Consider the following 27,443-nt stretch of genomic DNA (forward strand, 5'->3'; position numbering starts at 1 on the left):
CCCAGCAAAGTATATTTACCCCCCCCTCCCCACTGTGGGAATCCACTCCAAGTAAGCTCTTGTGTCTTATTGTGTTGGAGCTTACCCAAAGGGGTAATGTTACTAACCCCCCCCCCCCCCAATTACTTGACAGTGTTCAGGCCTGGTGATTGGCTGCTCAGGTCCAAACATTGTCAGATAGAACATGCTCCCCCATACCTAGAAGCTTTGTTCTCTGTTGGATCAGCCTTTTTCCACCAGGGTGCCTTGATGTTTCTTCAGGGGTGCCTTGGCAAAATGCCTAAAAATTGCCCAAAAATGTATACAAGCCAGCAGGCGGCTGAAGCCTGCCTTTTAGTTACACAAAGCCACAGGATTTTATTGTGCACTATTTCAACTTACCAGCCACCAGCAGCCTAACAGCCATGATGTCATCATTGTTGATAAGAAGCTTGTTGATTGCCTAGACAGCTTCCTTGTTTGTCCCTCCCCCTGACCCTCCATCAACACTGGGGGTCACATTAGCTGAGTGATAGAGAGAAAATGAGGGAGAGGAGAAACACAGGAATACTAGTTGGTACTAGTGTGCAAAAGTGTATTTGCTTTGGAAGAATAAATCACCTCTAATATTGGGTGTCCTACATGTGTGGATGTTGATGTATTGTGTAAAACTATTAGAATAGTTTTTTACATTTTAGAAGGGGTGCCTTGAGACTGTCCATGATTTTAAAGGGTGCTTTGACTAAAAAGGTTGAGAAACAGTGTGTTGGATCAATAGAGAGAGGACTGGAGTGGGGAGACATTGTGCCAGTGCGAGTGGGTGAGTAGAGTGCTGGGGAATCGACTAGCGGAAAACACTATTACTTTGCCCTGAATGTGCAAGATGACAGTGCCTCCTTATAGAGTGCGTCAGCTAATTAGACCTCTTTACAAAATAAAGAATAAAATACACGGAGACCTCTACCCACTCACAACTAAATTAGAGGAATGGGGAAATTGTATTTAGCATTTCACCGCTTCGTCACATGTAGACTGGGTACCTCCACAACTGTAATATATGCAGGAAACACAAAATCATCCGGGAAAACCCACAGAGGGGTTCCCAGTTGTAAATGGAGGACCACCAACGGTGTAAGATGCAAAAAGTTTAATGATTGAAAAAGTAATAATTACAAAATACAATGTAAAAAGTGCCACTCAAACACCCCATGTCGACCACACAGACAACGTTGTCTAATTGAGCACATTGAAAAGGGCCCCATTCACACACACACACATTGCACCGGTGTACCTCTCATATATTCTAATAGAATAATTGAATATGTGGGGAATCCTTCAAATATTCCAAATCCAGGGATACCCCTTATTTTATTGAAACATTACCCTATATCAGTGATGGCGAACCTTGGCACCCCAGATGTTTTGGAACCACATTTCCCATGATGCTCCACTGCACTACATAGTGCGTGAGCATTATGGGAAATGTAGTTCTGAAACATCTGGGGTGCCAAGGTTCGCCATCACTGCCCTAGATGCTGAATTTTCCAGAAAACAAAAAAAAACGAAGGTACCAAAAGAGATAGTATCAGCAGTACAACAAGCCAGTGGCCAGTCTTAAAGAAATAATAAAGGTAATGGAAGTGCCTCCAAAAGACCAGTTCATCAGTTTCTAGAACCCAAATGTGGGGGTTCAGGGCTGTCAATTGTGCAGTGAACTAGGTGGGCAGTAACTCATGAATATGCCCCCGGCTTCAAATACAGTAGCCCAGCTTCTGGAGTTGTCGTTACATGATTCCCCAATAGCTGAGTAGAGGTGCAAGCGTGAAAACGCTTGAATAACTAGCTAATCAAGGCTGTTTGAGTAAATAGGCAGGCTGTTAGAGGCCGTGGAGTATGCAGCAGTCAAGGGTGCCTAGGGATTTCTTACCATTCTTCCGCACCCGACCAGTCTCCTACCTCTGCCAAGTAGTCCAGGTCTCACTCCGGTGCCGATAATGCATAAAAGCAGATTCAGATGAATGACCCATAAGGGGCGTGGCAGTGCTGTCCTGTCTATTTTCTCGGCTGTTCGTTTGAAGTCCGCAGCTAACGCTTAACGGAAACCGGAACTGGCTGGGCTCGGCCGGCAGAACGCAAGCTTGGAGCGCAGGGTCCTCTGCGCTGCTTACATCAGACCTCTTTACCTTTTGTCCTCTTATTTGGAGAAATCTTCTGGCCTTGTGTAGGCTTTTTTTTCTGGAGCTTTGGAGCAGGCTGTCCCCACTGTGTCCAGTGGTTGGTGGCAGGAACCACAGCACCCTTGAAGGGGTCTCTACCTAACATACCTGAAAGTGCTGGATAGCAGCAGTGCACAGAAATTATTAACTAATTGGCGTCTTTACTTATTGCTTGCTGGATGGAGAAGTTTAGGGTAGTTCACTCCCTTAGTCATGTTACAGCAGAGTGTCAAACTCATTTTCATCGCGGGCCGCTTCAGCATTATGGTTGCCCTCAAAGGGCCAGTTATATCTGTAGGATTAGATGCCCAGAGCACCCCATGCCCCCTTACACGAGATGTCAAGAGCCCCCCTACCATCATAAGTCAAGAGTCTCCCACTCTTCCTTACATCACAATGCACGCCCTTACCTTGTGCTACTGCCAGGAAGAAGATGCGGTTGGAACTGGGCAGAAGAGAGTGCAAGGTCTAGAGGAGGGCTGGAGTCAGCTTACAGAGTCTGCTGAATGCTGAGACCAGGGGAGGCAGAGACAAGGTGGTGTTGCGGCTGCACAGAAAGGTGCAGGATCTGTAGGAGGAGTTCTGCCCTCCTCTCTGCTGCAGACTGCTGAGAAGGGGGGGGGGGGCAAAGATGAGCCTTTCTGCAGCAGCACAGAGAAGCACAGGATCTGGCAAAGGAGTTCTGTCCTCTGCTACCGACTACTGAGACAAGGTGGGGGCAGAGACCAGGGGGGTGCTGCAGCTGCAGGAAAGGTGCGAGGGTCACATGAAATGGCCTGGCGGACCGCATTCGGCCCACGGGCCTTGTGTTTGACACCTGTGTGTTAGTGTTCAAGCTTAGTGACTTGCCATGGTTACAATGCTCCTACATACCAGATGCATAATGCCCCCCCATACCTCCTTTTCACATGCTCCCCCATACCAGCAAGCAACTATTGGTGCTGCCGGGTATGAGGAAGCTTACTCAAGGAGGAGGGTGGGTTGGTCATTGCAGAAATTCTGGCCCTTTGCCTTGCATGGACATCTGATCATGTCTTTTTAAACAATCTCTGTTTCCACGATCATATAGGTCTAGAATTTGTAGAAGGCCAGTATTGAAAGTAAAATGAAAAGTAGCAATGTCAAGAAAATCGGGCTCTCCTTTTTTTTTTTCTTTGTTCAGCAACTATTTTCTCTTAGATTTGATGCTGAAAGTTGCATCTGTGGAGGATAGATGTACTGGTGATTGTGAACATTATCTGATCTCTACCATAAATTGCCAATTATATCTGCTCTTGGAATAGGAAAAGAGAAAATGAAAGTCCCCAAATTAACATATAATAACGGGGAAGCTAAACGTTAGCTTATCATCAAGTCAATTATAAAGTTTAGATGTCGGCTTTAAACTAGTACACGGTTTTAATTTTTAGTGGAGGCTTGATGGGTTGTTTGTTTGCAGAGATGCAACAGTGACATCTAATGTCAAAATGTTCTTTATGATCTCTGAATTACAGTTAAGCTGGGTACAGGCGGATCAAAATTTGGCCAGTTCAGGGACTGGACACATTTTTGTGTGTGGCTCTCCCTGTTTAACACAAGTCAATCAGTGGTTGCAGAGCTGATCAGTATATTCTGACAGTTGATTTCCACTGTCTGAATTCGAGATGGGCTCGGGCGTGCTTGAGTTCCCACGTGCCCGAGACAGCCAGGAAGCCAACACTGCAGGCCGCTTATCACAGGCAGTAAGACATTTCCCGATCCGCCACTGCACAGATTGGGAAATGTCTCAGTGCCTGTGATTAGCGGAACGCAGTGTCGGCTTCCTGGCTGTCTCGGGCACGTGGGAACTGAAACACGCCCGAGTCCATTAGTGATTGACCGATATCGGTTTTTCGTTGCTGATACCGATATTTTGGCTATTGGATATCAGTATCGGCTGATATGGCGCAATATTTTCGTACATTAAAAAAATAATTTACTTTTTTATTTTTTTTACTAGACAGGTACTCTTGTGAAGGGATCTGGGGGTGTAAAAGACCCCAAACCCCACCTTTACACTTAAAAGCATTCAAAATGCCAAGTTTGGCTGTTTTGAATGCTGTCATTTTTTTTTTTAATCTGGCGCCGAGTACCCGGAAGTGATGTCATGACATCACTTCTGGGTTTTTTGCATGGAGACCCGATCAGAGCTGAATGAGGCTTTGATCGGGTCTTCGGCGGCCGTGCAGGCTGGTTGCCGGGTCTCCTGGTGGGATGAGAGACCTGGGCGAGCTGCAGAAAGCAGCGGGGGGTCCTCTCCCACTCCTTGTAATGACAGCCGAGCTGCTTCTCAGTCGGCTATGGACGCCGGTACTGGGGTGATGCCTCTAGCTGCAGGCATCGCTCCGGTACAGCAATTTCCGAAATATCGGTAATATCGGCCACCTTATATATCGGGGAAAGTGCATATCGGCACTGTAATAATGACACTGGCAGGGAAGGGGTTAACCCTGTGGGTGATCAAGGGGTTAAATGTGACCCTAGGGGAGTGATTCTAACTGTGGGGGGGGCGTTGCTTGTGAAGTCATCACAGAGACATGTGATCCTATACAGCAGGATCACATGACATCTGTGATCACTTCAGGGAGAAGGACGGACGGCTGTGTTTACATCAGCCGTCCGTCCTCTGTCAGCGGCGGGAGGCCGTCGGCCATCGGAGCTGCCTGACACCCGCACTGGCTCCCAGGAGCGGGGGCGGGAGCGCACCTCCAGCGGCACGCGATCGCCCCCTAGCTCCTCCCAGGTGAGCGCCGTACATGTACGGTGCTTTGCCTGTATGAGCCAGACTGCCTCAGTACATCTGCAGCGGCTGGTCGTAAAGTGGTTAAAAACCCTACCCAATATACTCTTGCTTTTTGTTTAAGTTATTCAGGAGGTGGTGCGTTATTTATCTATTGGTACACTCATCCATATTCAAGTTTTAATAAATAGTGATAGCCTGTCTACCTTGCTTGGCAGGTTTTATTCTCTTATATCTCATTTTCTCCAGGGTTTTTTGGAAGCAATTTACCAGACTACCAGAGGTCCGAGATTATGATGTTCATTATGGGCAAAGTGCCAGTGTTTGGATCTTCACACACACTCGATACAAGTCAGCTTGGGTAAGTGACTCTTCAAGCAATTACAGTTCTGTAAGATCTCTTTTGAGCTGTAAGTGGGCTTTCTGAAAATGTTTCCTCCTGAAGGACACCCCTCCTGCGGGAGATTCCTTTTCCATTGATTCCTATCCCGGCAATGTTAAACACGTAGTAGCATGCAGGGATTAACTCTAGCAGAGTTGGCTGTGGGTAAGTGATGGTATAGTAGAGCAGATTTAAGTGTTTGTAAACCTCAGACATGAAATCTGAACAAAGTATATCCCTCTATGGTGTGTACTTGTCTCAGTTAGCGATGGGCTTGGGGGTGCTCAGATTGAGCCCACCAGGAAGCTGGCACTGCACACCGCCAATCATAGGCAGCATATGTATGTGCAGCTGCCGGTCAGGAAATGCCTCACTGCCTAGTATTGGTGGTGTGCAGTGACGGCTTCCCTGGCGGGCTCCATCCGCGCACTCCCGAGCCCAGCACTAAGGCTTGTTTCACACAGACTTCGGTATCTATAAGAGCAGTGTGAACATCAAGCTTTGATAAATCATTTGCAGAACTTTCAGCAAGCTTTGTTGAAGTTGAAGAGACAAGAACTCACTGCTCAAGGTGGTGTAATTGCCTGATGACTCACACCGGTGCATGCCCCGGGTTCGCCTCCGTGAAAACTTGATAAAGGAAAAGGAATTGGCAGCACTCCAGGTTGAGTCAGAATCCAGATTTATTGACTGGACATCCAAATATGACAATCGTGACAAGGTAGACGCGTTTCACACACTGACTGTGTGCTTAATCATTGCCGCATTAAGGACACAGTCACTTCACTGGGTATATGGAAGAATTTACAAACACTTTAAGGCCTTGTGCACATGGACATTTTGAGGCCTAAATATATGCGTAGCGTAAAATCTCAGGGATTTTTTTATGCCCTGGGAGCCAGGTACAGCTGGCCATAGAAGTGAATGGCTGTACTCGGGTGTACTAGAGTAAATTCAGATGCGTTAGTGCATTGGTGTAAACACATGCATATTTGTATGAGGGATTTCCCATACGCAGGATTTCAGAGAATGTCATAGGCCCTTGCTAATGTTATGCAAATACATGTAAGCACATTTTACTGGAGTATGCCTCCCCGGCATGGAGAAATGCCAGGACTTTAGGCTAGGCATACTTTTAAGCCTAAGGTTCATGTGCATGTAGCCTAAACGGCCAACTAATGCCTCATTTCCACTGAGCGGAACGGTTCGGGTCGGTACAGTTTTGAAGGCTTAGAATGGTCCGGCCTATTCAGGTGAGCGTTTCCACTGCAAGTCGGACCGCCAGGGGCCACGCGTGTTTGTTTTGCGCTTGCGTTTTCCTGTACGCCAATCAGTGGAATGTATCGTGTGACGTCAGTAGCTCCGCCCTAACCATACCGTACCATTTCCTATGGCCCTACATCTGAAGGAGGACCAGGAATGGTGCGGTTTGGTTCGGTTGTATGGGCCACTTTCCTAATGGAAACACTCAAAATAGCGTACCGTACCGAACCGACCTGAACCAATCTGCTCAATGGAAACGAGTTATTAGATCCACTTTACTGTAAGTGGTGTCATCCACCTGGCTGTGCTGTGCGGCAAAGCTGTGTAAATCTGGGAATTGAATGGACAGGGAAAAAAAATCTTGACAGCTCCCATCTATGTCTTTCATTCCGGACCACCCATTGTGTATATACACGTCGTTAAATACCGGGGATAGGGCAGCAGCTTGCTGCAAAAACCTTGGTATTTTATTTGAACAGTGGGCGATCCGGCGTCTTATAAAAGTGGTCCCAGTGCTAGGCAGCGGGAGAGGTGCCCCCCCCCCCCTGCCGCTTTCTGATCGTTTGCCCGCTTACCGGAGCCGTCGGTAAAAGGGGAAACAATCCGGTTCCCCTGGAGCAATGGGCAGGAGGTCAAGTGGTGGCAAGATGGCCCCCACTCAACTCTTTGCCCTTGGAGGACTGGAGCAATGTCAAACGTCACTTCTGCCTGATGGCCTTAAAGGGCCATTTTTTTTTTTTTGTGTAAAAGTCACGTTACTTTTTTTTTTTTTTTTGTGCTTTTAAGTGCAAATGCATTAAAGAGGCCTTGTCCTTATTTCTATTACAAGGGGTGTTAACATTCCTTTTAAAAGGAATAAAAGTTATCAAAAAAAATGTTTAACGGGACAGTGTAAAAATAATAAAAAGTAAAATAAAAAAATAGAAAAAATTTAGAGCCACATATGTAAACGGTGTTCAAACTACACATGTGGGTATTGCAGCGTTCGTTCAAGCGTGAGCAATAATGCAAGCATCAGACCTCCTCTAACTCTAAACTGGTAACCTGTAAAACATTTTTAAATGTCGCCTATGGAGATTTTTGAGGACCGTAGTTTGTCGCCATTCCACGAGTGTGCCCAATTTTAAAGCATGACATGTTAGGTATGAATTTACTCGGCGTAACATTATCTTTCACAATATACAAAAACATTGGGCTAACTTTACAGCTTTCTTTTTTAATTCAAAAAGTGAATTTCTTTCAAAAGAATTGCATTTGCAAGACCGCTGCACAAATACAATGCGACATAAAATATTGCAACGATCTCCATTTTATTCTCTAGGGTCTCTGCTAAAAAATATATATAATGTTTGGGGGTTCTATGTAATTTTCTAGCAAAAAATACAGATTTTAACTTTAAAACAAATGTCAGGAATAGGCCTGGAATCCATTTTTGGTGAGCAATTGCTCCTCTATGGAAACATATTTTTCTTTTTTTTTTTAACCACTTGCCGACTGCCGCACGACTATATACGGCGGCAGTCAGCCCCTCACAGGCAAAGGGATGTATGGGTACGTCACTAGCCTGTGAGGCTCTAGGGAGCGCGCGCCGCCGGAGGCACGCTCCCGCTCGCTCGCGGCGGACCCGATATCCGCTGGTCACTCGCGATCGCCGGTTACACTGGGAGAAAGGCAGGCGGCTAATGTAAACACAGCCGCCTGTTATTCTCCCCTGTGTAAGTGCAGAGATCATACAGTCCTGCTATGTAGGACCGTTGATCTCTGCTGTTACACACACACACAGCCACATCCAATCACAGTTAGAAGCACGCCCCTAGGGACACACTTAACCCCTCCCTCTCAAATAAAGTTAACCCCTTCACTGCCAGTGTCATTTTTACAGTAACAGTGTATATGTATAGCACTGATTACTGTAGTAATGTCACTGGTAACCCCAAAAGTGTCAAAAATGTCAGTCAAGGGTCCGATCTGTCCACCGCAATGTTGCAGTCCCGCTAAAAAAAAATCGCAGATCGCCGCCATTACTCGTTAAAAAAAAAAAAAACAATAAAAATGACAAAAATCTTTCCCAATAACTTTTGCGCAAACCAATCAAAATACGCTTTTTGTTTTTTTTTTTTTTTACCAAACATTGGTCTAAAATGATAAAAAATTTAGATTTTTACATTTTTTTTTTGGGGGAATTTCATATAAAAAAATGTGAAAAATATTGTTATTTTTGCAAAATTTGTCGCTTTTTTTTTGTTTATAGCGCATGATCAAAAAATTGCACAGGTGATCAAATACCACCAAAAGAAAGCTCTGTTTGTGGGAAATAAAGGACGTCAATTTCATTTGGGTACAGCGTCGCACGACTGCGCAATTGTCTGTTAAAGTCACGCAGTGCCGAATCGTAAAATAGGCCCTGGTCAGGAAGGGGGTAAAATCTTCCGGGGCTTAAGTGGTTAAGGAAACATTTTTCCATTTTTGGTGAACGTTGCTCCTCTATGGAAATCTTGCTGAACAGACATTACGCGATGGCATTTGTCAAATAAATTCATGAGATCAGTAAGAATTTTTGGGTTTGCTTCCACTTTCTGTAAGCTGTTGTGGAACTGTAATGGCCAGCATGCCCATAATTATGGAATACCTGTATAGGCATAGATTCATAGATGTGATTCTTGTAACGGTAAAGCAGTTAATGAGAAGTGTAATGCACTGATGTCTGTTACCATGGAAGCAGTCACATGTTACCATGGCAACACAACATTCACTTACGTTCTTCGGGTAGACTTGCGCTTCATTGTTAAAAATTGGTAACACAACTAATCTGTTAGAGAAATGCAGGAGCAGCTTCTGATACATTTACTAGAGTAGCATATGACTAAGTATGTAAGACAGTCTGTATAGTAGTAATATTATTATTATACAGGATTTATATAGCGCCAACTGTTTGCGTAGCGCTTTACAACATGAGGGCAGACAGTACAGTTACAATACAATTCAATACAGGAGGAATCAGAGGGCCCTGCTCGTTAGAGCTTACAATCTAATATGATGATTGTATACAAGCAAGACAACAATTTTGCCATCATACGGGAAATATGGGGTCCTCTGGACTTGGAGGTGTCAGTTGGGAGATGGGGACAAAGTACTGTCACCCTATAACAGGAAGTGCCTGAACGTGAATCTTCATGGCAGGATCTTCGCCTCCGTTTTATATACGGTTGGCATGGTGCTGCACATGTGATTGTCTGTTATCAGCCATTTGATGGTGTGACATTTTGGGTGAGAAGAAAAGCAAATGTGATGGGTGTCATTCTCGACATGCACTAACGAGCCAATCGATGCAAAAATAAAGTAGCTGTGCACTTGGGATCAAATTCTCGACATGCCTTAAATGTAACCATTTTGAGAAACCGTTAAATCGATGGGCTTAGTTCCTTTTAACACAATGGATAGGAATATCTTTTTTTTCTATAGATTTCTTTTTCTTTACATGGTCGGATTTTTTTTTTTGCATGTTATAGTAATATCTGTATAACAGGGTGTCATATCTGTGTTCTCATTTTTATTTATTTTTTTTAATACAGAGATTTGGGAACAAAAAGGATCCAGATTATGCTGCTGAGGTCACTGCTCATGGTAAGCATAGGCGGTCTTCTTATAGTTGCATAGTTATGGCGCTTTTCCACTGCATGGAACGGATCGGTTTGGCGCTTTTCCACTGCATGGAACGGATCGTTTTTGGCGCTTTTCCACTGCATGGATCGGATCGTTTTTGGCGCTTTTCCACTGCATGGATCGGATCGTTTTTGGTGCTTTTCCACTGCATAGAACGGATCGGTTTGGTGCTTTTCCACTGCATGGAACGGATTGTTTTTGGTGCTTTTCCACTGCATGGAACGGATCGGTTTGGCACTTTTCCACTGCATGGAACGGATCGTTTTTGCCGCTTTTCCACTGCATGGAACGGATCGGTTTGGCGCTTTTCCACTGCATGGAACGGATCGGTTTGGCACTTTTCCACTGCATGGAACGGATCAGTTTGGCGCTTTTCCACTGCATGGAACGGATCGGTTTGGCGCATTTCCACTGCATGGAACAGATCGGTTTGGCGCATTTCCACTGCATGGAACGGATCGTTTTTGGCGCTTTTCCACTGCATGGAACGGATCGGTTTGGCACTTTTCCACTGCATGGAACATATCGGATTGGCACTTTTCCACTGCATGGAACGGATCGGTTTGGTGCTTTTCCACTGCATGGAACGGATCGTTTTTGGCGCTTTTCCACTGCATGGAACGGATTAGTTTGGCACTTTTTTCCACTGCATGGAACGGATCGGTTTGGCACTTTTCCACTGCATGGAATGGATCGTTTTTGGCGCTTTTTCACTGCATGGAACGGATCGTTTTTGGCGCTTTTCCACTGCATGGTACGGGTTAGAACGGTTCGGTACAGCTTGGTACAGCGACACTTTTCCACTACATGGTACGGCTCGGTACGGCTCCCTTAAACAGTACCACCTCGGTTGGGGTTCCAAGCGGGCCGTACCGATACCATATCCCACAATCCTTCGCATGCAGCCTTGATTGTTTGTCACTACTAGCCACTGATTGGTCAGAGAATCGTTGTAATCCAACCCACTTACTACTTTAGTGGAAAAGCAAACCGAGCCGAGTAGAGCCTATATAGTGCTGAAAGGTGCTGACTCGTACCACGCAGTGGAAAAGCAAACTGAGCCGAGCTGGGCCAAGCAGTGCCGAGCCGGTACTTGCAGTGGAAAAGTGCCATTAGTGAGGTTGAAAAAAAGAAACCAGTCCATCCAGTTAAACCAATGGTGTGTGTGTGTGCGCGTATGTGCATGCGTGCGCTATTAACTGTTTATTGTATACCCCTGTATATTGTGGTCTTTAAGGTGCCCCATCTAGTAGTTTTTTGAAACTATTGATGCTCCCTGCTGACACCACTGCTTGTGGAAGAGAATTCCACACCCTTACCGCTCTGACAGTAAAGAAACCCTTACGCAGTTTAAGGTTTAACCGCTTTTCTTCTAGTTTTAGCGAATTGCCACATGTCTTATTGAATTCCCTTTCTCTGAAAGTTTGTTCTCTATGCTAGGATCACCAGTTCAGTATTTGTACATTCTCTTACCGCTGCTCCAGATCCCCTGATCACCCGTTGCCACTGGAGCCTCTCGCAATCCACCTGGTCCCTGCCGCTGCCTCACAGTCTGGGGAGGGGGTCTGGCTGGTCTGGTCTGGTTTGCTGCTTTTATTGGATATATTTTATAGCAGAAAGAAAAAAATATTTTTTTTTTTTTTTTCAAAATTGTCGGGTCTTTTTTTGTTTTATAGCGCAAAAACAACCGCGCAATTGTAAGTTAAAGTAACGCAGTGCCATATTGCAAAAAAAAATGGCCATGTCATTTAGGGGGGTAAATCTTCCAGAGCTGAACAGGGTTAATATGCAACTTCACAAACTTTTAGCGGTTCTTTGATTTATTGGGTATATTCGAAATGATTTCCTTTTTCCTGACAGGTGACCTCCGGCTATAAAGCAAAGAGCATAGCGGCAGCGCTACCCTCACCGATTCTGGATCCTCTTCTCTCACCGTCTCTGATGGAAGATTTGGAACTTCGCCAGCTGGTGCTAGAGATTTTGCACAATCTTATAGATCGCCATGACAACAGAGCCAAGCTGCGAGGCATCAGGTACCCCACCGATTAAATCCGACTTGCTAACCTCTGGCCATTTTCTTTTTCAGGATTTGAGTTACTAAATGTACATAAGTATATTTAGCAAACGGCGTCCTTTAACCACTTCAATACTGGGCACTTTCACCCATTTCCTGCCCAGGATAGATTTCAGCTTTCAACGCTGTCACACTTTGAATGAAAATTACGTGGTCCTGCAACACTGTATCCAAACTAAATTTTTATCATTTCTTTTTTTTTTTGGGACCGGTAGAGCTTTCTTTGTTTTTCTTTGGTAAACAAACCAAAAAATGTGAAAATAAAAACAACTTTTCTCTTACGTCCTCCGACAGTCGCCGCCTCTTCATAATCTTCACCAATGGGGTAATTGACCTTTGCTCCGCAGGAGTAGCTAGGCAACAAGATTTGTTAATATCAAAGCTTTTAGCATATCACACCCCTAGGGGGTGGTCCCCTCAGTCAATACCTCCCTGCTTCCAGTTTTCAATTGCCTAGCTTAGGAGTAGCTGGCTGTTCCTGTGCTGGGGCTTTCAGTCTCAGCCTTCTATCCTCTTATTGATTTTATTTCAAGTATTTTTCTCTTTCTTTTACTTAGCTGTTTTTTTTCTCAGCATTAGTTTCGTTTTCTTCGGATGAAGATGATCATGCGGAGCTGGGTCTCGGACTGGCCGCCCTGGATCCCAGGGCTGAGAGCCAGGGGTTTCCCAGCCTGCCATCGAGCGTTCAGCTCAGGTTTTTCCTGGCATATTGAATGACCCATCCCTGTTCGCTGCAGGGATGCTGCCTGTGAGGTGGCTACCTCACCGGACGCCATTTGCGGTTTCGCACCGCAGTCCACTGCGTCCTGGCTGCGACACTCCCTGTCCTCAGTACAGCGGTTTGGTCGCTAGAGAAGGCTCCCCACGCCACCCGGAATGGTAAGTAAATTTCAATGTGGGGACCTGTCTGTTTGGGTGACTGTGTGACCCGCATGTCTGTGTAAGTGCTGAGCTCCCCGTCAGATTCCTGCGATAGCTGCCTTTCTGTGGGCTGCGGGGGGGGGGGGGGGGGCTCTCCCGCTCTGCTGTGTGAGATGTATGGGGCAGACTGGGCTCAGACATGCTGTGCGGCGACCGCTGATGCGGCCCGCCATTTTTTCTCAGCAAACTGTGGTGACCGGCCCTGTGTGGTACAGCGCGGTGTTTTGGCGCCAAACGCCGCCATTTTGGCGGCGATCGCTCCTGCAAGCACATGTCGGCGCCATTTTCTTATTGCCTTGATTCCCTCAGCCGAGCGGCCATGTTTGTGAAGCCTTCATAGGCTATATAGGGCGGTCAGTCATTGCATCACTTCCTTTTTCACTGGAACAGCGATCGGTGGCAGCAGCTGTGTGCTCTCTCCAGGTTTTTACCTTCCTTATCCTGTGTTTTCTTGCTCAGTGCTCCTTATCCCTGCGGGGGTCGGTACATACAGTAGTGTGCGGTGGGCTGCGCTCGCCGCGGTCTTAAAGGGGCAGTCCTTTATTTCAGTTGATACTGGGGCATGGATTCTCAGGATTGCAAGTTTCCTTCCACCCTGGTGGGGGGCCAAGGGGCTGCTGCATCCCCCGAGGGGGCTGATCTGGCTGCTGTTGTAGCGAACCTGGCTTCTCAGGTGCAGATGCTAATGGCTGATCGATCCGCAAAACGTCCCAGGTTATCTATTTCCTCTGATTCAGTGGGCGATGGGGCTGCTATGGCTGGAGTGCCCTTCTCAGGGTCTCGTTCATCTCTGGACCTTGTGGGGTCTGAGGAGGAGGCTGAGGTAGAAGGAGTTGATACTTCTCCCCCTGGCTCGCCTGAAGAGCTTGCACTCATGGATGAGTTGATTACTTCTATCAAGGAAACACTGCGTCTGCAGGATGAACCAAGTCCTCCTGCTTTGATGTCCTCTTATGGGACGCAAAGGAAACGCAAGGCAGCGCAGGCTTTTCCCTGCCCTGCGGAATTTCAGCGCGCTCTTGATGAGCAATGGCGCAATTTAAAGAAGCCTTTTACTGTGCCAAGTAAGTTCAAGCTGCGTTATCCATTTACACCCACCACTGATGAACGTTGGTGTGTGCCGCCTCAGGTGGATCACGCGGTGGCAGTTTTGAATAAATCTACTGCGATTCCTGCTGAGGATACCCCGGTGTTCCGGGACCCTACGGACAGGAGATTGGAGTCTCTGGCCCGTCATACTTATACGGTTGCTGGTTCTATGCTGAAGCCTATTTTTGCTTCCATTATGGCAGCCCAAGCTATTGCGGATTGGACGCAGGTGCTTAGGCGCACCCTGGTGGCTGACTCTGCTCCGCCGACAACGTTGGCTATGGTAGATCAAATTCATCAGGGTGTCATGTATTTGTGCGATGCGGACTTGGATTTAGTCCCTTTGGCTGCACGTCTCTCCAGTGTAGTGGTGTTGAACCGTCGCCTGATATGACTGTAATGTTGGTCGGTTGACCAATCCTCTCGCAAGACTCTAGCTAATCTTCCCTACGCGGGATCTCGCCTTTTTGGCGAGTCTTTGGATACTCTGATAAAGGGAATTTCCGGGGGTAAGAGCACTCTCCTACCCCAAACTCACAAGAATAAGTTTGTTCGCGGTAAGAAGAATACCTCGTTTAGGCCCTCTCAGGGGTCTTTTCGTGCCTTTCGGTCGCAATACAAGGGCAAGCCCTTCAAGGGCCAAGGCTCCCAGAAGAAGCCGTGGGCAGGTAAGCAGAAGCCCGGCCAGTCCGGGTCCGCTGCCCATACCAATTCGGCCTGAAGGGGCGCCCTCACCCGGTTCTGGGGTGGGGGGACGTTTGCTCGGTTTTCTTCAACCCTGGCTGGCCCGCATTCGGGACAGGTGGGTTCAGGAAATCGTTCGATCTGGATACAAGATCGAGTTTCTCTCTCGGCCGGCGAGCAGATTTTTTCCCTCAAATCTTCAGCTGTCTCCGGAGCGTTTGCAGGATCTGCACCTGGCGGTGCGGGACCTGCGGGCCCAGGGAGTGGTGGTTCCGGTGCCTCATCGGGACAGATTTCGGGGGTTCTACTCCAATCTGCTCACTGTGCCCAGAAAGGAGGGCAAGGTACGTCCGATTCTGGACTTGAAAGCTCTGAACCGCTTTGTGCGGGTTCGCAAGTTCCGCATGGAATCTCTGCGCTCAGTGGTGGTTGCCCTGAGTCAGGGGGAATTCATGGCCTCCATCGATCTGAAGGATGCGTACCTTCACATCCCCATTTTCGAGGGTCACCAGAGGTACCTTCGATTCGCCATTGCGGAGGATCATTACCAATTCGTGGCGTTACCTTTCGGTCTCGCTTCGGCTCCCTGCGGTTTTTCACCAAGGTGCTTGCGCCGGTCCTGGCTTTATTGAGAGCCCAGGGCGTCTCTGTCTTGGGATATCTGGACGATATCTTGCTTCGGTCTGCGACCGGTCAGGGCCTGGTAAACGACCTGTCCACCACGATGCAGACTCTGCAGGAGTTTGGTTGGACGATAAATTTTCCACAATCAACGTTGTGTCCGTCGGTTCGTCTTCCCTACCTGGGGATGATCCTGGACTCTGCTCAAGCGAAGGTCTTCCTGCCAGAAGACAAGCTCCGGACACTTCAGGGCGAGGTCAGGTCCCTCAGGGACACTCAGTGCTCGTCCCTCCGGACATGTATGAGATGTCTAGGTCTAATGGTCTCGGCTTTCGAGGCGATTCCCTTCGCCCAGTTTCACACGCGAGGTCTTCAGGCTGAGATCTTGGCCAAGTGGGACGGGCGTCTGCAATCTCTGGATCGGCAGCTTTCGTTGAGCCGCCACACCCGAAGGGGTCTTTTGTGGTGGCTCCAGTCCCCGGCGGTGTCGGGGGGGCAAGTCCTTTCGTCCCTTGTTGTGGACGGTGATCACCACGGATGTCAGCCTGTCGGGCTGGGGTGGTGTTCTGGGCGTTCTGTCCGCCCAGGGAACTTGGTCGGAGGAGGAATCCTCCCTTCCGATCAACATTCTGGAAATGCGAGCGATAAAACTTTGCCTTCTGCATTGGTCGGAGCGGCTTCAGGGCCGTCCGGTTCGGGTTCAGACGGACAATGCCACAGCGGTGGCCTACATCAACCATCAAGGGGGCACCAGAAGTGCCCGTGCTGCTCGGGAAGTAGACGGCATTCTGTCATGGGCCGAGACGCACGTCCCAGCGATAACGGCTGTGCACATTCCGGGGGTGGAGAACTGGCAGGCGGACTATCTGAGTCGCCAGACCCTGGACCAGGGGGAGTGGTCCCTTCACCCGGATGTCTTCCAGAAGTTGTGCGCGAAGTGGGGTCTTCCGGATGTGGACCTGTTCGCGTCTCGTCTGAACAACAAGGTGGAAAGGTTCGTGGCGAGGACGCGTGATCCTCAGGCAGACGCCTCAGACGCGTTAGTGGCGCCCTGGCATCAGTATCGTCTGATGTATGCCTTTCCACCGATTCAGCTGCTGTCCAGGCTGCTTCGCAGATTGGCCTCGGAACCGCACGCGGTGATTCTGGTGGCACCGGACTGGCCTCGCCGGTCTTGGTACGCAGACCTCGTAAATCTGGCAGTCGACGCTCCGTGGCGCCTGCCGCTTCGGGAAGACCTTCTGTCTCAAGGGCCGATATTCCATCCTGCTTTACAGTCGCTGGCTTTAACGGCCTGGCTGTTGAAAGCCAGGTCCTGAAGGATAGGGGTCTCTCCCCTGAGGTCATTCCCACTTTGATCAAGGCTAGAAAAGCTTTGGCGTTGGCCACAATTAAGGGTCAGATTTCTGCGCTGGCCGTTCTTTTTCAACGCCCTGTGGCGTCTAATTCATTGGTTAGCACCTTTGTTCAGGGGGTGCGACATTTGGCCCCTCCTAGGAGGGAACCTTTGCCTCCATGGGATTTGAACTTGGTTCTGTCCGTGTTACAACAGGCTCCCTTTGAAAAGATCAGGGAGGTCTCGTTGTCTCTGTTGTCCAAGAAGGTTGCCTTTTTGGTGGCGATCACTTCGGCTCGCAGGGTGTCGATGCTGGTGGCTTTGTCCTGCAGCTCTCCCTACCTGGTGATTCACAAGGATAAGGTGGTCTTACGACCTAATCCATCTTTTCTTCCGAAAAGGATCTCGGAGTTTCACCTGAATGAGGACATTGTCTTGCCTTCGCTTTGCGCGAAGCCTAAGCATCCGAAGGAGGTGGCTTTGCATGCCTTGGATGTTGTTCGGGCGATCAGGGTTTACCTGTCATCGACTAAGTCCTTTCGCAAGTCGGATTCCCTATTCGTTCTTCCAGAGGGACCTCGGAAGGGCATGGCGGCGTCGGCTGCTACCATCGCCAAATGGATCAGACAGACGATTGTGCAGGCCTATGCTTTGAGGGGGAAGGTTCCTCCTTTCCCTGTGAAGGCGCACTCTACCAGATCTCAGAGTACGTCTTGGGCCTTTCGTCATCAGGCTTCTGTGGCCCAGGTGTGTAAGGCGGCGACTTGGTCGTCCGTTCACACCTTCTCCAAATTTTACAAAGTGGATGTTCAGGCATCGGCAGATGCTTCCTTTGGCCGTAAAGTTCTTAGTGCGGCAGTGCCTTAGGGTCCCTTGTTTGTGCCCTTGGCTGTTGGGGTGTTTTTACCCCTGGGTTACTTGTTCTTCCTGGGTTGTTGCTCCTGTTGAGCATGTTTTCCTGTTGCCAGGTTGGTTCTCTTACTTTGGTAAGGTTCCTTTCTCTGATGTGGGTACTGCGTTGCTTTATGCGCGGCTGCGTTTTTTTCCCACCCCTCATGTCTACACTGCTCTGGGACGTCCCCATTGGTGAAGATTATGAAGAGGCGGCGACTGTCGGAGGACGTAAGAGAAAACGGAATTTTTGTAAAATCTTACCGTAAAATTCCTTTCTCTGAGTCCTCCGACAGTCGCCGCCCCCACCCCTCTTTTGGGGTTTGTTTATGTACTCTACTGCTATGCTACTGAAACTGAGTTGAGAATGCTGGAAGCAGGGAGGTATTGACTGAGGGGACCACCCCCTAGGGGTGTGATATGCTAAAAGCTTTGATATTAACAAATCTTGTTGCCTAGCTACTCCTGCGGAGCAAAGGTCAATTACCCCATTGGTGAAGATTATGAAGAGGCGGCGACTGTCGGAGGACTCAGAGGAATTTTACGGTAAGATTTTACAAAAATTCAGTTTTTTTGAGTTTCTGTTACCCAATTTTGCAAATGATGGGGCGGGCACTGATGATCAAGCGCTAAAACAATATAAATAATATCAATAAACACTTATGCCCCATACACACGTTCAGATAATCGGATGATAAAACTCGCTTTCGACCTGATCGCACGATAATCTGATCGTTAGTACACAGCTTTCGACAGCCGATCACGACAGTTGGTCCAACAAAATCCGAAGGGACAAACAGGAAAACTTCTGTCGTACGATAGCCCCGCGAACGACAATTGTTTCATCAGTACACTATGCGTCCGCTAAAAATCGTTCGACAAAGACCGCTCATGATCAGAAAAAACTAAAATAGCACGGACAAGGCCTGGCTGCCATTGTTTTTGTTTTGCACCATCTGATACATAGCTACGCAACCAGGAAGTTTTTCCCGAATCGTACGACAAAAATCATACGGTTTGTACGCATTGTTGCATTCGATGTTAGTAACATGCAACAAAATGCGAACGATAAGTCGTCCGATTATCTTAACGTGTGCATTAGGCTGCATTCACACCTGAGCATATCGTTTTCATGTGTTTTTGTAGGCGTTTTTTGGGCGTTTCTCCGGCGTTTGTTGGGCATTTTATGAGTGTTTTTTGGGGCGTTTTTTGCAGGCATTTTGATTTATGTAAAAAAAATGGGTATGTTAAAATGGGTGGAGACCACCTGTGTGTTTGAAAAACGCCCGGGAAACGCCGATAACGGTGTTTTAATGCATTCCTATGGGACCAGAACAGCTCTTGATCAGCCCAAAAAGAAGCTCCTGTACCTTTTTGAGCTACAGGCGTTTTGCTTCAGGGGACAAAACGCTCAGATGTGAACAGGGGCCATTGAAATGAATAGGGATTTTGATTGTTGGGCATTTTGGATTTTCACAGATGAGCGTTTTATGGGCTGAAAAAAGCTTTGGTGTGAACAGGGCCTAAGTGCTGTGCTTGTGAACTAAATAAACAGTCCAAAGGTGCAAAAAAAAAAAAAAAGTCCAAAATTTGTAATAAAGTGACTGTCGTGTATATATAGAGCAGCCTTTCTCAACCTTTTCAACAGAGCAACCCTTGAAATAAATTTCTGGTCTCGGGGAACCCCTGCTAATAATTAAAAATCTACAACCCATGACACATTATTTTTATTTTTTTATTTATTTAAGGTACTTATATAGCGCTGTCAATGTTACGCAGCGCTTTAGATATACTTTGTAAATTCACATCAGTCCCTGCCCTCAAGGAGCTTACAATCTAGGGTCCCTAACTCACATACATACACAGTAGGGCCAATTTTTTTTATACAGGATCCAATTAACCTACCAGCATATCTTTGAAGTGTGGAAGGAAACCTGAGTACCCGGAGGAAACCCACGCAGGCACAGGGAGAACATGCAAACTCCAGGCAGGTAGTGTCGTGGTTGAGATTCTAACCAGCGACCCTCTTGCTGGTAGGTGAAAGTGCTAACCACTACACCACTGTGCCACCCTACATTAGTGTGACAGTCAGTGGGAAGAATGCTCCTTACTCTTGTCATCATTGGGAAGAATTACCCCCTTACAGATAGCTAAAAGGAACTATGGTGTCATTGGGAACATATCGGAAAGGCAGAAATTGCCCATTGCTCAAGGAACTCCTAGCAACCTCAGGAGGAACCCTGGTTGAGAAATCCTGATATAGAGTGTCAGAACACTCACCAAATGTAATATTAAATATTGCACTACAAATAGATACATCACAAGTGAATAATAATCTTGAAAAGGTGCTCCTCCTTCACCATATGGATGCACTCACCAGAAATCGCATATAAATTAACCTGTACAACAATCCAAAAGAGGGCTAGAGAGCCGGGCTGGTCTGTGGGACCACCCCTTGGGTCGCCGTGCCCTGGGTATGCTGTATAAATTCTCACCAAGCGGAGGCAGAAATGCTCATATAGTGTAGTCTTTTATTTAAAAAGTATTAAAAATACATGTAAAGGCGGATCCCTTTGAAAACGTGTTGGTACACGAAACGCGTCAGGAGGGGCCTACACGTTGGCGTCAGACCGCCGTATCCCTGTTCTAGGAATGGCTGTCTTTTTTATGTGAGTTTTGGCCAATCGTTTGTTTTAAACATGTACATGTATTTTTAATACTTTTAAAATAAAATACTACACTATCTGAGCATTTTCATTCCTACTGCAATATTTAATATTACATCTGGTGAGTGTTCTGACACTTTATATACATGACGGACACTTTATTACAAATTTGGGATTATGGACTTTTTATGCACCTTTGGACTGTTTATTTAGTTCACTAGCACAGCACTTAGTGTTTATTGCTGCTATTTATATTGTTTTAGCGCTGCACACAATTTTTGTATTTTTTGTTTAGAAGGTTATGTATTTTCCTTTTTGGGCTAGCGGCTGAGGCCTTATAGCGCTCACTTAACACATGGTTTTGGATGTCTCCTTTCACACTTGGCGGCTACCGGCTCTGCTTTCCTCATGCTGTGACAACATGTGAGGATTGTACTGCCCTCCTTTCCCCTCCCTTCCCTTCCCCTCCCCTCCCTTCCCTTCCCCTCCTCTCCCCTCCCTTCCCCTCCTCTCCCCTCCCTTCCCCTCCTCTCCCCTCCCTTCCCCTCCCTTCCCCTCCCTTCCCCTCCCTTCCCCTCCTCTCCCCTCCCTTCCCCTCCTCTCCCCTCCCTTCCCCTCCCCTTCCCCTCCTCTCCCTCCCTTCCCTTCCCCTCCTCTCCCTCCCTTCCCTTCCCCTCCCTTCCCTTCCCCTCCCCCTGCTCTCTCCTTCCTTTCTCTCCTCCTCTTCCTCCCCTCTCTTCTCCTCCTCTTCCTCCCCTCCCCCCCCCTCCAATCCGCTATCCTCACTGAGCCCTGCAGTGTGTATTGCAGCTCCCGCCCCCTTCTTTCTGACAGCTTATGCAAGCTGTTTCAATTCTGTAATTTAAGCAGCTATAGAAAGAGAAGTCTGCAGATAAACAGGTACAACCTATGTAAGAGGATTTGTTTCCTCTCTGTGCATCACCTGAGGCCAGTCACTTTACTGGGTATATGTAAGGCTTTACAACCACTTTGATGCAGCCCTAACTTCTCTCTGGCTCACCTGATCTGCATATTGTTTCCAAGTCAGAAACTCCAAGAACAGAAGCCAGGAAACTAGTATTTTCACAAACAGGACCGCAATTGTAGCTCCCTTGTATGGGTTCCCTTTAAAATCCCTTTTATTTTATGCGGCTTTAGAAAGCTTATCTGCCACATCGTTAGCCTAATTAGGTATATAATTGTATTTGTATTTAGCAGAAAACGCTTTTTCCTGCAAATATTGTGCCATAGAAATGATGGCTTATAATTATTTTGACAGTTTTCATCACAGAAGATTGAAAATGCAGCGCAATTGCTGAACATAGCTGTAATTAAGTGATAATATTTAATACCAGGCCGACTGCTGATTTTCCTGTAGAACTGCCTGTTCTCTGGGTGCAGCATGAATCTGTGATGAGCCCGAAGAGAAAATGTAATTTCTGGAAATAATCTTTCATTGTTTGCAGAGTCATTTGCATATTTTGCAGTTGCAAGGTGTGCGGCTTTATCAGTTTTCTGCCTTTAAACCTGTTCCATGAAACCAATAGCGAGCGTCGGAAAGGCAGGCGCCTGGAGGAGATGGTACATAACTTCAAAGATCTGCATGAGCTCCTAGGAATGTGCAAAAATGATGATGATCCCAAATGTTTTACATGATACCGTTGTCAGTTTGCATGCCTCAGTCATCCCGCTCTCATCCCCCTTCCTCTCTGCCTGTCCGTTCCTAGTCTGTGAGCCAATCCCTGCCCCACCTCTCCCCTCCTGCCGCACCCCTCCCCTCCTGCCCACCCCTCCCCTCCTGCCGCACCTCTCCCCTCCTGCCGCACCTATCCCCTACTGCCGCACCTCTCCCCTCCTGCCGCACCTATCCCCTACTGCCGCACCTCTCCCCTCCTGCCGCACCTCTCCCCTCCTGCCGCACCTCTCCCCACTGCCGCACCTCTCCCCTCCTGCCGCACCTCTCCCCTCCTGCCCCACCTTTCCCCTCTTGTATACCATTCTGGTATATGGTAAAACATGTAATAGGGTCATGAAATAAAGATACATGATGAACATTTGTAGTTGATTGCCTGTATTAAACTCAACGCGTTTCGTGAACACACATTCACTTCGTCAGGAGTAGGCACAGTTCAAAGATCTAAAAAAGATACATATACATATTTACGATATACATAAGATACATATTTTTCAACATTAAACCTCATCTGCTATGTAGTTACCCACCCCATTATTTTGTTCATGTCCGCTTGTAAGGTTTCCACATCCAGCATAGACGTTATTGCCCTGTTTAGTTTAGTATCATCCGCAAATACCGATATTGTGCTGGATATCCCCTCCTCTAGACCATTTATGAATAAATTGAACAGGATTGGTCCCAGGACAGAACCCTGGGGGACCCCACTTTCCACACCCACCCAATCCGAGTACTCCCCATTAATCACCACCCTTTGGACTCGCCGTTGGAGCCAATAAAGGAACATACAATATAGGAAATCTTATTGAAGCCGTATGCACTATTTTCATGCTAAAAGATTAGCCTGTTGCTTTTCCCTGTACTGTCTTAGATCATATAATCTCCTAAGACTGCAAAGCCTTTTCCTTTCTACCTGCATTTTCGGGAGTGCGCATATGCGCATGTGCGGGAGTGACATAATCGTGGTCCGGCTATTTAAGTGGAAGGAATATTGGGTGAAGATAGAATTTTTTGTTTATTTGCTATACTTGACTGCCACTTGGCATACTGATGGAGAAAGAACCCATAAGCCATTGTAAGCCTTTTCCAGAGCGCTACTTTATACCTAATTCTGACTGTGACTTTACTTTGTCAAATCAAAACTTTTTGTCCTCTTGGATGGGCCCCAGATGGGAATTCCAGCTTTTCGTTCCAGTAATACAAACAAATGGCAACTGCCCCAACCTATAACTGGCCTTAACAGCAAGGAGCACATGGAAGGGCAACGCATGTAAAACAACAACAAATAAAAATTCCCAGCTCAACTTACCAGTCATCCTGCAACAAACGTAATTGTCCGGTCTAACAATTCATGTTAAAAACGAGTTTAGTTTGCACACATTTGCAAATGCATGTGTAAGCTGCAGAGGCCATGACAAGGCACCCTAGTATTCTCTGCAATGCTAGCTCTATAAATTTTGAAAGCCTCCATAGTAGGAGCATATATATATAATAATGGATATATTGTGGGCAGGTATACCTGGAGGGAGCCCACCGCACCTTAAAAGACACAGGGGCACACTGGACACCCAGAAAATAGCACAATTGCAGTGAAGGTCCCCCTTCCCTGTGCTTCTTGCTGTTATGGCCAGTTATAGGTTGGGGCAGTTGTTGTTTGTACCGTTGGGTATTGGGGGGGGGGGCTGTGCACTGGACACCTTCGCTGCCATTGTCCAGTGGTAGGTGTCCAGTGCACCCCTGTGCCTTAAGGGAGGAGTGGGCTCCCTCCAGGCATACCTACCCTCAATCTATCCAATATATATATATGTGTGTGTGTGTGTGTGTGTGCTCCTACTATAGAGGCTCTCTGTATTAGTTACATTTGCAGATAATACTTTGTCTCATTCCATTACCTTGGACCCTCATTCATGCTTATAGCCTCAAGAATTGGGTTTGAGTTGTTCACTTTAAGGTCATCACAGAGGACAAGGGGGCACTCTTTACGTCTAGAGGAAAACAGATTTCGTCTCCAAATACAGAAAGGTTTCTTCACCATAAGAGCTGTGAAAATGTGGAATAGACTCCCTCCAGAGGTGGTTCTGGCTAGCTCAGTAGATTGCTTTAAAAAAGGCCTGGATTCTTTCCTAGGTGTACATAATATAAATAGGTATTAAAACTTTTTTTAGGTAAAGTTGATCCAGGGAATATCCTATTGCCTCTCGGGGGATCAGGAAGGAATTTTTTTCCCCTGCTTTAGCAAATTGGATCATGCTTTGCTGGGGTTTATTTTCACCTTCCTCTGGATCAACAATGGGTATAGGATTGTGTATATGGGATTGTATGGTTGGGTTTTCAATACAGTTTTTTGTTTTTTTTGGTTGAACCCGATGGACTTGTGTCTTTTTTTTCAACCTGACTAACTATGTAACTATGAATTGGGTTTTGCTCTTTCCTGCCAACACACAACACACTCTACTAGATCTGTGAATGGTAGATCTGGGCTTTCACACATTCTCTACATTCTACCAAATGAATATTTCAGCTTATAATGCCAATTTTAGGCATCATATCCTTGATGCAGCTCTGTGAGCTGCAGACATTCCAGTTCTCTATTTTTTTTTGGACACTGCTTTTGAATGCCCTAAAGGTTTAATATTTCATGTATCCCTCCATGTGGGAGAAAAAAAAATAGCATTGCTGTACTAACTGTAAAACCTTTTTCTTGGATAGACACAAGCTTTTGGTACAAAACGGAGGCATGCTGTTGTAGTATTAGGGGTTTGCGTTGGCCTACACTTTTTTTTTTTTTTGCCAGCCTTCGATTCTCCTGTATAACCTAAAAGGGATGTATGGGAATTTTTTTTTCTTTTCAGATTGATACTTACCTAGGTGGATGCAGCATTGTTCGATGCAGCATCCGTCATCTGTCCCCCACCGGCTCTAAAACTGAGAATCGAGCAATCAAACACCGGTGATCACTCGGTTCTCACAGCGCCCTGAACAGAGAGCTGGTGACAGTCACTTAGCAGCTCTCTGCTCTGCCCCCCCCATGCTCACTGGAGTGCTGGGCTGGGGAGAGAACAGGAGCGGGCGGCTCAGGCTCTCAGCAGCTTGCTAAGAGCCTGAGCTGGGTGCTGGTCCAGGCATGTGGGCAGATCTTGACTTCATTGACGCGATCTTGCCCGAGCCTGGACTGGCTCTGTGACGTCAGCTTACAGGCGGCTTCAGCCTGCTGTCTGCTGAAAACAGGTCACGGGAGTGCAGTACAAACTGCACTTCTTTGTTCCACAGGAGAAGTACAGCCAAACAAGCTTTGGCTGTACTTCTGCTTTAAGACTTCCTGTGCCTCCTCAATGTACTCCAAGAGAAGGTTTTTACAGTGAGTGCAAAATCCTGTTTTGTTTTTTTTACCAACAAAGATAGACCCTTTCAAACATATAATGAAGGTAAAATTTTGCTGTGTTTTCTTTTCTCAGAATAATTCCTGATGTCGGCGACATTAAGATAAAACGGGACAAAATCAGCAGGCAGGACGTGAGCTTTACGAAGAAGGTAAGTCCTAAACTGTTTAGTCTAAATCTCCCGAAAACCTGCTTTTGTCACAAGTCTGATGTATATCTTCAGGCAGTGTTGCGAATTGTCTTATTTTAGGAAGCAGTGTATCAACTGAAGGCAATTCAATCCAGCCAAGCTTTGATTAGGTTTCCCTGTTATGTACTACTCTCTATCCAATAGCAGGCAGCCTTGACCAGGAGCTAGAAACATTTATCCATTGAAAAGCAGATTAGGCTCTATCTTCCACTCTTCATTCTTCTACAAGCACAAACACTCCAAATGCTCTATTTCTCTGTAGTATTCTGTGCTAAGCAGCTCCTAATATTTATACTTACCTAGGGCTGCTGCACTAAAAAGAAAGCACATTTTTATAAAATATTTGATATGTGTGGCTGCGCACCGTCACCATATTTGCCTAAAAAGTGTCAAATCCAAAAAGTGCTAAGTGTCCTGCATTGGCAGTATAATCCTCCAAAGTACAGTGTGCTTAATTTCACACAGTATGAAAAGGTTTGCAGCTATAGGTACTGTGGGGGTATGAAAAGTTCTTCAAAATATGAGGTATCTGGCTTTGTGCCTCGGTCTGTTCCAGCCAAGAAAGGGTGTACAATCCTCTTGCTTGTACACTTGCCCCTGCAGCACTGGCTTACCAAGCTATGGCTTGGACACTGACCTACCTAAACCCAAATTTTAACCTTGGGGGGCCCCCTTATATACAGCGTTGATTTACATTATCAATGATGTTCACACATTTTTAACCAATTGTAAAGACCAGGCCCTTTTCTGACAGTTGTTTACAAGTTTAAATTAGTATTTTTTGCTAGTAACTTTTGCTAATTACTTAGAACCCCCAAACATTTTATATATATATATATTAGGGATCGACCAATTATCGGCAGAGCCGATATATCGAGGGCCGATATGCACTTTTCCCGATATATCGGAATCGGCCCTGGAGGTTACCGATATTGCCAATATTTCGGAAAGTGCTGTGTCGGAGTGATGCCTGCAGCTAGAGGCATCACCCCGGTAGCGGCGTCCATAGGGTCTTGTAATGACAACCGATGCGGCTGACATTACAAGGAGCGGGAGAGGACGTCTCCCTCCCGCCGCCTTCCGCGGCTTGCCCGGGTCTCCTGTCCCACCGGGACACCCGGGCAACCAGCCTGCATTGGGCTCTGATCGGGTCTCCATGCAAAAACCCGGAAGTGATGTCATGGTACTGTCTGGCGCCAGATTCAAAAAAATGACAGCATTCGAAACAGCCAAACTTGGCGTTTTGAATTTTTGAATGCTTTTAAATGCAGAGGAGGGGTTTTGGGTCTTTTAGACCCACAGATCCCTCCACAAGAGTACCTGTCAAAATAAAAAAGTTTTTTTTTTTTGAAACGTACAAAAATATTGGCCAATATCTGCCTATACCGATATGCATTGACCAAAATATCGGTATTGGCAACGAAAAACCGATATTGGTCGATCATTAAAATATATATATATATATATATATATAAAGACAAAGAGCTGGAGGTGCACACCCTAAACCTGAGTTTCTAAAGCTGGTGTTGCTATAAAGACCAATATACATAAATAACTACAGAGTATAGCGCACACATACAAAAGGAGTAACTTTCAAGTATTACAAGGCTACTGAGACCTGATCAATATGAGAAAAA

The 27,443-nt window shown here is 46.7% G+C and overlaps 1 protein-coding gene across 1 annotated transcript in view; it reads left to right on the forward strand.

Moving 5' to 3' along the window:
• EFR3A (EFR3 homolog A) overlaps nt 1-27,443 on the forward strand; it is a 284,658-nt gene that overhangs the window by 166,928 nt on the left and 90,287 nt on the right. Inside the window, exons 12-15 of the mRNA XM_082258096.1 lie at nt 5,203-5,314; nt 10,171-10,222; nt 12,122-12,294; nt 25,692-25,767. Coding sequence (XP_082114222.1) covers nt 5,203-5,314; nt 10,171-10,222; nt 12,122-12,294; nt 25,692-25,767 — 413 coding nt within the window. The remainder of the gene's footprint in view (nt 1-5,202; nt 5,315-10,170; nt 10,223-12,121; nt 12,295-25,691; nt 25,768-27,443) is intronic.

This window comes from Pelophylax lessonae (genome assembly GCF_965119305.1).
Source record: "Pelophylax lessonae genome assembly, chromosome: 5".
NCBI classification, from domain to species: Eukaryota; Metazoa; Chordata; class Amphibia; order Anura; family Ranidae; genus Pelophylax; species Pelophylax lessonae.